At 32.1% G+C, this 12,678-nt stretch overlaps 1 protein-coding gene across 11 annotated transcripts in view; it reads left to right on the top strand.

The window, feature by feature from the left end:
- Positions 1–12,678, top strand: part of LOC118186247 (uncharacterized) — a 303,304-nt gene that overhangs the window by 159,733 nt on the left and 130,893 nt on the right. Inside the window, exon 1 of one of the 11 annotated variants that reach the window (XM_035356339.2) lies at positions 8,304–8,885. The exons of the other annotated variants lie outside the window; for them this stretch is intronic. Within the exon in view, the coding sequence (XP_035212230.1) occupies positions 8,800–8,885 (86 nt within the window). The 5' untranslated portion in view covers positions 8,304–8,799. Of the gene's footprint in view, positions 1–8,303; positions 8,886–12,678 lie in introns of those variants that run through there. 11 annotated transcript variants of the gene reach the window in all.

The raw sequence follows: 12,678 nt of genomic DNA on the forward strand, positions 1-12,678 counted from the left end.
AATGTAATTTCACAGGTCCAGCTAGTAATTAATAAAAGAAATAAAGGACTGCGCTTATCGATTATTAATTTCTTAATTTTTAATCAAGAACCTGCAGATTAATTTTTTTGTAATTAATATTTTACGCTTCTCCAAATAGCAACAAACTGACGAGAAGTTAACAACAATTATCATCGGATATCTTTAGAATTCAGATAAAGTGTTAAATGTTGATGTACATTATTTTTGTATTCGTTATGTTATTTATTTAAAAATGATACATGGCAATAACATTTGATGGCAGTATTTGAAAAATGATGCAGGTAAAGTGAGGTTTTAGGCTCTGGTGCTAAAAGGTTTAATGAAAAAAGCTGAAGAAAGCAGTCTTCCAATGCATTAATTCTGTGTTCCTTTTTCGCATTAATTCGTTAAGTGAGGTTTTACTGGGCTGCCTAAAAATAATTTTGAAAAAAAAAAAAAAAAAAAAATTCTTTTATTATTATTTGATTTATTTCTCAAGTAAGATATTGTCGCAGAATGCCATTTGAGGGTGCAGTGATTCTAGCCGCAAGCCAAATAGAGGTTCCGTAGCTTTACACCTTCTTTCGAACTGAGAATTTTCGTTACACGATTGTTTACATATATATTTGCCACTTCGCCAATCTTCTCTCTGCACACGGCACGCTACGCAGAATATCCCATAACTCAGTCAAGGTCGCTACTACATTACGGCATTGGCGGAGTATCTTTTTTGTCTTTCTTGGGTTATGCTTCTTTCTTTTATTATCTATTTACTTCAGTGGTTTCAAACTGGTTGATCGTCCCACACGAGCACCCACTTAACTTCTTCCAAAACATCCTTAATTTGTTTACTAAAGGACTGCTCTTGCTTTTGTTGGAATTTTCGGAAGCCGCACAAACACTTGTATTGTTGTTAATCGGCAGGCAAGAATGGACAATGTGTCTACATGTATGATCACTAAATATACTGATTAAAATAAATCCACTGATGCTGCAAGATTTTAAACAAAGGAATATTAACGCAATTCAATTTGACCATGTAAAATCATCTCCAAAATTCACTAGAACGTTCGCGTGTAATTTTTTGGAACTAAACACGCTTGCATATAACCTCTAGATATAATCGGAGAGATAAACGAATATTGAATTGGATTGTTTTGATTATGGCAAAGCATACTAGGGCTATATACCTAAAGGGAGAATTGCTTTCATGAGTGATTTTCTAAGGGAAACTGTGTGATATTTATATTATGCAAGACTAGTATTCACATTATGTAAGAGAAAAACTATATATAACATACACTGCTAACAAAATGCTAAATACGAGTATATAAACCTCAGCTACTAAGTGATAATGGACAACATCTTTTATTTCTATTTATGACTATAAATATAATAAATATTATTATACTTTTTCCAATTATATATATTTAAAAGAAAGCTGGAAAAAAGTATGAAAAGTGTCAGATTTTAACTATCGCCCAAAACGGCTCTTTTAGAGGTCTAACATTATTTATCAGTTGATGTTATCAATAGAGACGACTCAGGTGGAATAGTGAAACATTTTATAGGATACTATATAAATATACATTTAGACTAACATGGAAATGTTATATTTCTTCTGTATGTTTGAAAAATGAAAAAATAAATACTGTTATTCCATAAAAATATTTAATGTTATTCTGTAAAATATTTAATATTTTTAATTAAATTAAAAAGTGAACAATTGGATGCAATTCTTAATAATGGTATTACTGTTGCTTTTAAATAGTTTAGTTTGTTAATTAATAACAGACAAATTAAATCTGAAAGAATAATAGCTAATGTTTTTCCGAAGAGCAACAGAATCCAATGAAGCCTGTTTCGAGACTAATAGCCCTTTTGGGCTAAAAATATCCATGCAGTCAGCTTGTTCATCTGGATGAGAATCCTATTCTAACTACCAATTTTCAGCAATCTTATCCTTTTGGCGACTGAGAACGAAATGGATGATAAATTATACAAAATTTAAATTTAAAAATTTAATATGCTTTTTTATTTCTATTTTATTACCTGCTTCGCCACGTAAGGGAAGCGATGCTCCGGGGAGGACTTTTTAAGAGAAACTTTAGCTCGTATCCACGTTACACATGGTGGGAAAACGTGGAAATGCCCATGCATCCGACCCATTTATCCAGACTCCAGCACAAGACCGAACTACTAGTGTTCAGCAGCTTTTAACCGCCCGGCCGCTGGTGGGCCAGTTTAACATGCTGAACAAAATGAACTCAATATGAATTGAGTTAAAATATTGAACAAGTCTTTAAACACAGCAGTTCGTCGACACAATAGAAATAAATTTCAAATTACTTTAAAATTATATTTTAAGTTACTTTTAAGGAGTGCAGTAAAACGTTGTTTGACGAAATAATGCAGAAAAATAACATTAAATCAGCGAATTAGCTAGCTCCAGTTTTCTAATGCATTTTTAATGTTTATTAGTAAATACATATTTCATAAAGAGTATAAATGATAGCAATATACTATCCTCAGAAACAGCAAATTGTGAATTTTCTTTACAAGATTATATCTGAAGAATTTTTGTGTACTGATGTATGATTCCAATTTTAAAAAAAAATTATGTATACACCACATGACTTCCTTACACGGAATATTAAATTATACGTATTTTTTCTTGCATTTCATTTAAACTTACTGGATTGAATTAAAATTGTTTTAAATTGTTGATAACTTCACAAATATTGCATGCAGATTTACTAAAGGCATAAAAATTTTAACCGGAACATAAGAACAACATAATTCAATCATTTTTAAAGCAATCTGCATGTTATAGCAGTCCTACATACAAAATTGCAACATTCTGAGGCTATTCGTTTTTGAGTTATGCGAGATACATATGCACGTACGAAGACACAGACGCCACGAAACATTCTCTTCAGAATTCGTTTTAAATCAGTTTCATAATTTTTTGGGTGGAAAAGAGTCTTTTATTCTGTCCTTACGTACAGATGTCACGCAAAAACATGGTTAAATTGCATTCGATAGTGGTCAAAATGGATATATTCGTTGAAATATGATGCCTGAAAATTTTCGCGATTACAATACTCCCTTTTTACTTCGTACAAGGAAGTAATTAATTTGCTTTAAAAGACTTTTCTATAAGTGAATAAATTAATAAAAATGGAAGAATCAAAGATTTTAGTAAATTAAAAAAATAGTTCATTCCAAGTAAATTTTTTCTATTTTACGAGAAAGTTAGATACTGGATGTTTAACAGTAATTTAAAACAAGAATTCTGAAACTGGAAATTATGGCTGTAATATGGGAAAATTCATCTAAATTAAATTTCACGTGTTTTCTTTATAAGATTTTCTATATTTTCTGTTTTTAGAGAAACATGACTTTTTGGTCGACACATAGTAGTTTATATGGCTTTTTAGTTAACACAATCCAACGATTTTCTGTAAATATATGCATGTGTGTTTTGTAAATATATGTATATATATAAATATAAATGCGCTAACTTGATACCTCTGGCATAGAAAACGTATTTTAGTCAGCAGCTTATTTCGAATGTGATAAAATTTTTCTAAACGCAATAAATATCTGTCTTAAGCTAGTTATTTTAACAAAGAGGGAAAAAATAGCATAACACCCTTTAAAAACTTGTTATTGGCAATACTTTAACCTTGAAGCTACGATCACTGATCTAAGAGATAAAAATAGCACGTTTAATTTAACGGTGGCTAACAGGCAACATTGCCGCATATCTCTCTCTATAGAAAATTGTTTGCCGCATGTTATATCATAACAGAAGAGTCCATTTTTTAATGCATTTAAAATATTGCGAAACATTTTAGTGGGTCAGGAGGAATGAAATAATTAATATAGCTGAAACCTGGTAATTCGACGCTATCACAAATCCGGGAGAACGGGCTGGCTGGATATGTGTTTTTGTGGTTTTGTTGATGTGTAATGTTAATACGAGCCACTTTCCCTTAGAAAGCTTTTCACGAAGTTATCTCTCTCCTGAGGCAAATAGCCTTGTGTACTTCGCCATATACATATAAACAATTCTGTTCATGCGGTTTTATAACTTCATTTCTGCGAATTTCATTTAGATAATCGTAATGAAAATGAAAATAAAAAATATGATTTTTTTTAATTACAAAGGATTTAATTTCATGAGTTTTTGACGTAAATAAGAAATTTATGCAGAATTTCAAAAACGCACTATTGTCGATAATGATGCTTGTAAAAAAGAAATCATTTCCCTTTTCCTTTTTAGAAACTAAAAAAAAATATCCGAAATGACTGCACTCACTTTGGATAAAGTTGATTCTTCGAGTAAAATACTGTTTAAACGAAACGGTGAACTAAACGGATATTGAACTGGGAAACGTTAACACCAGACAAATCTAATTGTTTTTAATGAACTTTTTTTTCTTTTCATTTTCTGTTTTTTCAAAAATGCATTCAGAGTTTATAATGTGAAAAAAATAAAAGCAGTAAAAAATAATAATACGTATATATGCAAATATAGTGGGCTGTGAATTTTCTGTGTGCGTGATAATCTCTAAATGAGTTTTGTAAATTAAAATTTGAGCTATACCAAAAGAAAAATGTAATAATTCGAGCAATAAAGTCTTTATTATAAAAATTAACAAATAAAAGTATATTTCTGTGAAAACCGCATCGTTGTGTTATCTATACTTGGAATTACCAAATTTATACGTTTTCTATTACTTTTGGATTACACGGTATTTACCCCAGAAATCCGTCAACAAACGTACTTAAAATCGGCTTTTTTTTTTCTTCTTTTTTTCTGGCCAAAATTTCTTGCTGGTCGTTTTAAGGATAATTTCAAAGCAATTGTTCCGTTTCACGACTTTGCAGCAAGTGCTATATTCCTGTAGAAAGTTTACCACACTTTCTTTCATTGAAGGATAATTCCAGAGGCCCTTATTTTAAAATTAAATTTTAAAAAAATAATTTAGCCATAAAATTCATAGGAACTTAGAGATAACAAAAAGAACGCATACAAAAATGGCGATGTTGCTGCTAAAAACTGAAGAACTGCTATGCGCAGGATTGCCAGAGTTTGTGCATTCTGAAAATCAGTCGATTTGCAAGGTGGTTGCTGTAATACTTAAAGCACCATAATTCATTTATTTTAATTATTACTTGAGTGAAACTAATTTTTAAAATATTTTAGTACTTCATTTTTAAAATCACCACATCATAAGTCAGTGGAGACATCTGAAATTTTCATGTTAAGGCAAGGCAAGGCAATTAAATTTGATGATTCGGGTTTTTAAGCATGGTTCCACTTTAAGATGAAACAATTATTTGTTTCAGTTTTGTTGTTTTGGTAAGTTATGTTTTTCTAAAACTGTGTATTTTAAATCGAAAATATTAGCGAAAAATATGACCAAAATGCGTAGTAAGATGTAAAGGAAACTATTCAAAATGCAAATTCCATGAAGCAGATATTCCGAATGTTTCTAAAAACTCTTCAAACACATTTCTTAGCAGCAGTTCCAACAATAGCTGAGCAATAAAATCGCTGAATACTGGTAGTTCGACTCGGACTCAAAGGCTGGCCGCATGGGAGTTCTCGTGGTTTTCCACATATGTAAGATGAATACTAGCCAGTTTCTTCTGTAAAAGCCTTTCTGGAAGGGATCCCTCCCTTCAGATAGCCCTCATGTGTTTTGCCATAATCTAAAGAATTCAAATCAATAATCCATTTCTTGGTGGCATCATTGACAGAAAAAATAATGAAAAAAATTAGCCATAACTAGCAATCCTGAAAGTTTCGAAAACTATCAGTTTTCAAATAATGCAATGAAAACATGCAGTTCTGTTTAAGATGTATAAAATTTTAGAAATAATGATTAAATTCTTTTTTTTAATTGGACATATCATGTTAAAGTTCTTCTACAGCCATTAAGCGTTTACAAGTGTTTGAGGTAAAAAAAGGTCTAACTTGCAACGCCGTAAAAGCACTCTCGATGGAAGGATACTTATTTGCATAAACAATTAATTATTATTATTTCTGAAAATCAAATAAATAAAATAATGCGATTCTAATGGACTATTCAAACTAATCTTTTAGAGAGATCTTGGTTTTCCCCATGTGTACGTGTACACGAGCCAGTTTCCCTTTAAAAGTCTTCCACGAAGGCATCCCTTTCCTTATGCAGATAGCCCTACTGGGCTTTTCCGTAATCAAACAAATCAACCAAACCACAAAAATATACCCATTCTCTAAAATTTGACTCTTGATAACTGTACACTGATTGTTGTAATCAGTAATTCCCTTTACAGTACAACAGTATATAGAATTCGAATCTCTCTTTCGCAACCTGTCTGTACTATAATGCGCTTAGATACACTAAAGATACTCATTAAGCGGCATTTATATGCAATTTTTTTAAACATGGAACACTTAACTTTGAACTTAGTATGAATTACGGATAATTTAACGCTGAATTTAGTTGATGCTCTTTTTGCAAATACTGATGTATACAGAATATGTACTATTTCTTTATTTATGTTACGTTCATTTAAACTCATTATTAATGACATAATAATTTAACAGAACTTTTTTGCTCCTGAAGAAGAAGGATCCTCGAAAGCGGTAGAGTTTTATTTAAAATTTACGTCAGAATAACACTGCTGTTTTGTCTAATTTTAAATGACTTAATATTCCATTCTTCTTCTTCTTGCGTCCTTTTCTCCTGTAAAATTATCATTTTGTGGCGAGGCCAGTTTACTACTGAACCTTCTAATTTTGACTCAAAAAGCCGTGAATCGAAAGAAATTTGGAAACTCCGTAGTTAATTTTATTCAGGTTCGTTATTTATGCAGGTGAGCTTAGATCAGGCCAATTAATTTAGACAAAACACATAAGGGTTGTCTACCTAAAGAAAGTGAGCTTTCGCGGAGTACTTTTTAAGCCAAACCGGCTTGCATTCTTGTTAAACTTGTGGAAAATCGCATTTGACGAGATCATTAGTCGAGATGTGAAAATTAGGTCGTAAACCAGTGTTTAGTTTCCTTATGCACTCGGCCATTACTCTATATAACCCGATAAATATAAAACTAAACTGCATAGGGGGCGGAGAAATTTCGAAGGGAGGAAAAGCTTTTTCTTTTAGTAATTGGTATTTCCCCATGTATTTTAAAGTTTACGCGGATTGTGACTCTTCCGAGTAATTTTAATTTTTCGATATAATTTTTATACATCATTTAATATAGCTTTTCTTTACCGTTATAATAACTGGATTTTGGTAAATAATTTATTTTTAGGGTTTTGTTTTAATGTATTACTTTGGAAAATTTGCCTCCGTGTTCTGATTTTAAGCTTTATTTTTCAAATAAATAATGATGGTAGAACTTGAAGTGATGTAGAGAATTTCTATCTATTAAGAAAATTTCTCTTAAGCTGACTGGCATATTAATGAAATAGGAAGAGAAACACGCCAGAGTAAAACTTAAATTGTTAAAAATTAGGTATAAATAGCAATCTTATTTCAGCTTAATTTTCAAGGATAATCAGACAGAGCTCTTTTTTTCAGGAGCGAAAAAAAAAAATCTGTAGTTCCTCCCTCTCACTCTTGAAAAAGATGTATCTGTGTTTGATCGCCTGCGGCTTGTTGATAGTTAGATGAATAAAAGAAAGAAGAAATATTTTTATTATAGCTTGGTCACCCAAGTAAATAGGCCTTCCTGTGGCCCCCTGTGCTTTGTCATACTCAATCAAAACTCAAATGGTTTGTGAAGTAAATGAAATAATAATATTAATAAATGGTTTATGACACAGGATTTTGTTACTCAACCTTTCCTGCACAAAACGTCTTACCATGTTAATTAGTTGTCAATAAATTTTATATTATCTTAATTCAACTTTATTGCACCTGGCTTAACCTAACGCGACAACAATGAATTAACTGAAAGAAGTGATGAAAATAATAACCATGAATCTTAAGTAAAAATGAATTTGCCATTAAAAGATGAGCTTTTTCTCCAAAGTAATTGTTATATCTTCAGCGTGTCACATTTATACGTTATTACCCACATCTGAGGAAATATGAGCTATTTCCCGAACAGAGAGCCACGAAGGAACTTCCACTGATCTTTTTGCCCAGAAAAGAAACATGCTCGCGGAACAGGTTTGCCGAATATATTAAGGTAAGTGGAACTTCCACCTAAAAAATTGTTTTCGCCCAACTTGGCGATTTTGTGTGGATGGTTGGCGATGAGCAGCGATTTTCAGTGCTAGTTGTCATTTTCTGCTCATTCCGTTCTTGAGCATCAGTGTTAACGGATTTCTACTTCTGTTATCACTTCGGGATATCTTCTTTCGGAGGCGAAAAAAAAAAAATATTCAGCGCTTTTTAAATGCATTTTTGAAGTTCCTTTTATTTAAATGACTGAAATTTTAAATGCAGCCTGTAGACCGAGTTGTTTCCGAGATACCGACAGAAACTTAATCGATATAAATTCGTTGAAACAGGTTGCGCGGGTCGTCTGCTGTTTGTTGTCATGCTGAACTGAAAAACTATTCCTTACTTTAGCGCAAGGTTTTGTTGATTTTGCTATGACAATTTAATATGTAAGCGCCAAATCATTATTACATCCGTCTCGATTACTTAAACTTATTTAGTTTCGTTATTATTATTATTATTTTTTTTTTCCTGCGCAAAAATATTGGAGTGGTCCTTCGGACATCGATCCACATATAATCAAATTTTGTTTGGAATCATTTCGCTTCGGGTTATTCTGTGCACTGAAATGACAGATAATCAGCCATGCGACCAAGACCAGCATATTACATCCATTGCGGACGCAGTGGTGAAACTGAAAGAACTTCGAGAAAGGTAAGATTTTTTTTTTTTTGATTGAAGTGTGGATTGGTATTACATATCTTCATGTGTGAAGCGCTGTGCATATTTTTAGGTTTACAGCTGCTATTCGTACACCTTCACCTTTTCAAGTCATTTTTTTTCACCCGTGAAATGTTTAGAAACAAAAATTAGCAGATTATTTATCGTTTTATTATTTTTGTATTATACGAAGCAATGCGCGTTAAAAAATCTATACATGTTACCAATGTTACTCCATTCGAGAATATTTGTAAAAGTTATTTGGAATAATTAGTTTTCTTATGTTACGTAATAATTTGTTTATTAGAATTGCAAGTACTTAAGTCGACCTTTTTTTTCTAGAAAAATATTTTCTTAAGGGGGGGGGGAGATTATTTATTGTAAATTGTTTGTTGTTATTTACTGTAAATAAATATTTTTTGTCTTTTTTTTTTTAATTCTTATGTGGAAAATTAAAGAAAAAATGTATAATCTTTTAAATTACACTGCTTAAATAAATGCACTAAAAATTTAAAAAATTAGATATCATGAATTGGTTATATTTAACTAAAAATGTAAATGGAAACAGTAAATGATTTTTAAATTAAAATCGCCAAAGAAAATTAAACTGTGTTTAATGTAATCGTTGTCATGTATGTCATTTGTATACTACTGCTTCCAATGTTCTTTGAAACTAAGTTAATCTTCTCACACAATTTGTATGTGGGAGCTCGATGATTTAAATTTCAATTATATATGATCAAGAATAATATAATAGCCAAAAAATTACTTTTTACCTTTAATGCATTGAATAATTAAAACAGTGTAATTTAAAAATTTTTATGAATTTTATGATACTCTTTTTGGTTATAGACTGCAAAAAGTAATAAATAAAACCACTACTTCAGGAAGTATGAATATTACTCCTTCAAAATTACATTCATTAAAATTTCTATTTGATTTAGATATCCAGCTTATCATTACTTAAAATTGTGAGTACGTTAACAATGGAAGAATCAGTCTTTTGTTATAAAAATCTAATACTGTTAACAGTAACAATTACCGCCAGATTTGGATAAATTAATTTAGATATTCCCGGAAGATTATTTTTCCATTTATTCGACGCTACAAAAACCGAAATTTTGGTATGATTCGTTTCATCTTAAATGACAAATCGGGAGAAAATTCACCGCCAAATTGGGGAAAAAGGGGGGATTTATATGGATTTTTGAAAAACATTCCTGCGAAATATACCATTGTTTTCACAAACTTTTGTTACACTTTAATTTAATAAATAAATAAAAGTTATAAAAATGTCAAATCTGATCCTTAGAATCAGGTTAAAAGTTTAAGATTCGACTTGAACAAGAAAAGAAAACAACTGAAATAAAACATGCAATTAAAAATAATTCAGATTAGTTATTTTGTAATTATTTAGTACCATTCTAACAATTAGATTAATAAATTTGCAACATGAATGAATCCATCCGTGAAAACGTTGAGGTAGGAGCGGTACTCCGAAATGAGAATTCATTAAAACTTATTTTAGAGGTTGTTTATCCTCGTAATATTTATATTTATCTGCTATTACAACGTTTTTCAAGTTTTTACCTTTTTTTTTTGGGGGGGGGGGAAGCCTTTGAAATGATATTCACCTCTCGGGGAATTCCTTACATAAACAAGACATACATCAGTCAAGCATTTGCATACGATAAGCTTATTCGCAACATTCTTTTTTCGGTACCTTTCCAATTTCTTTTGAAATACTTCAGTTCCGGAAACTTCCGAGATACGCTGCTGATATAAAAATAAGGATAGAAAGACAAAAACGAGTAAAATTCTACTATATTTGAATTACGTTCGTATACAGTCAAAACTATACGTGGCAGTAATCTTGGAAAATATTACAATTTGTTAAAAGTATGTTTTCAAGTTTAACTTCTCATATGACTTTTTTATGACTGACACCATTATAAATAATTAATTATATGTACACTATAATGCTCTTTTTTGTGAAAATATTAACACAATTTTTGTATTAATACTGTTAAAACCTGCCAACAAATATTTCTAAATTTATGCATTTCAGACATATGCACTGCCAGTTTAATTCTTGATGATGATTGTATTTAGTCTTCGAGTTCAGATATTGACTGCATGGCAAACTGCTACCTGTTCTCTTTTATATTCGCGAAGGCTTTCAGGCAAAAAGCTCAGTTTGCCGAAAGAGTATTGTTACAAGATCGCTCTGGAGATAATGCTACATAATCAGTTTGCTTAGCTGCAGTATTAAAAAAATAATTCATATTTAGCACTAAGAAAATATTTTTAGTCTCAAGGATAGCAGATATAAATTTTGAAGGCAAAATCAAGATGTGTAATAAATTGCGATTGCAATCTGTATGGAGAAATACTGGAGTATTTGGATTAGTTTACTACCTGAAACAAAGAAAATGCAGACTTTTTATAGTTACCGCTTTGAAACGTTTGAAGCATATTCTTGTTAAGGACGTAGTAAAGTCCTCCACGAACAAGCATCCCTTCCTCCCTTAGACTATTAGTCTTCACACGCTTTGGCATAACAAGTTAAACAACAAGTGCCGCCCAGACGGTATAGTGGTTAAGGGAGCCTGACTGCCCGGGTTCGAATCCCGGAGAAGGCATGAGTGTAATTGTCTGTCCCTTCATAGGAGACAAAGGTGGCTCACCTATTAGGAGCGTCCGATGCCAACATAGCCAAGTGCCCGCCATTGGAAAAAAAATCAACAACAAGTCAGCAAAACTAGCTATCTTGATAGATATGGTAGCTAGTGGTGCCAGCTGCCTTATCGTTGGACCCGTGTTCCTGTCCCGAAGAAAGTATAAATAATTGTAAATGTCTAGTATATTTCTAGCAACGGGGCTCTTAAAATACCGTCTAGTCGAAAGTCCCCTCGAGAGCTTGTAGTAGTAGAAGAAGAAGTGTAGGATAACCAAGGATCTATCTATCCTTGGGAGTATTCTCCATCAAACTCATAGTATCATTTATAAAGGCGGCCAGTGTGTTGACCAAACCCTGGCTTCTATGCCACGACAGAATTCGAGATCAGATTAAATTCAGATCAAAAGGACTGGTAACAAAAACACCACCAGCAGCAAAATACTTAGACGTGCATTTGCATGTTAATCACAGGGAGAAGATGGAACTAAATTGGACTTAGTTTTGGTGGGAATAAAATCTGGTTAATGAAAATATTCAAATTTACAGATTTTATCCTCGCAGTGATAGTTACTGCCATGCAGAACTGGCGACGAAAGCTTTGTAAATGATTTCAGAACTGGTGCGAATGTAAAACCACGAATCGCAGAAGATTTACTGAACAAGGAAAGCTGGATGAGTTCCTGATGGCAACCGCTACGAAACTTTCAGGGAGGATCGAACGGGTATAAAAAATGTCATTTCGTAGTCGCCCACAAACCTCAAAACAGGACGTATATAAGTCGCGAGCGTTTTTGAAATATTTGCAGCCATGCATTCATCTGAAGCATATGCGAGTTACAAGGTCGTTGTGTGATAAAGTAAATTTTTGGCATGTTGCATGCATGTCGTACGGACGTGACTTTTACTTGAATACTGTGATACAGAGCATGGGCAAACGTCAACAAGTGGTGTAGAATAATAAGTATGTTAAATAGCTTGTGAAACAGGTCAAATAGCTTGTAATTCTTACGTTGTGATACAACAAAAGTGTTGGAGAAGTACTCAATATATGTCACAGTTTTTAAGTACATCGAAGTCTCCACAACGAGTCGTTTGCCCTATCGGCGC

Source organism: Stegodyphus dumicola, chromosome 4 (genome assembly GCF_044657685.1).
Source record: "Stegodyphus dumicola isolate Sdum_Otavi_A_Nest chromosome 4, ASM4465768v1".
Classification (NCBI taxonomy): domain Eukaryota; kingdom Metazoa; phylum Arthropoda; class Arachnida; order Araneae; family Eresidae; genus Stegodyphus; species Stegodyphus dumicola.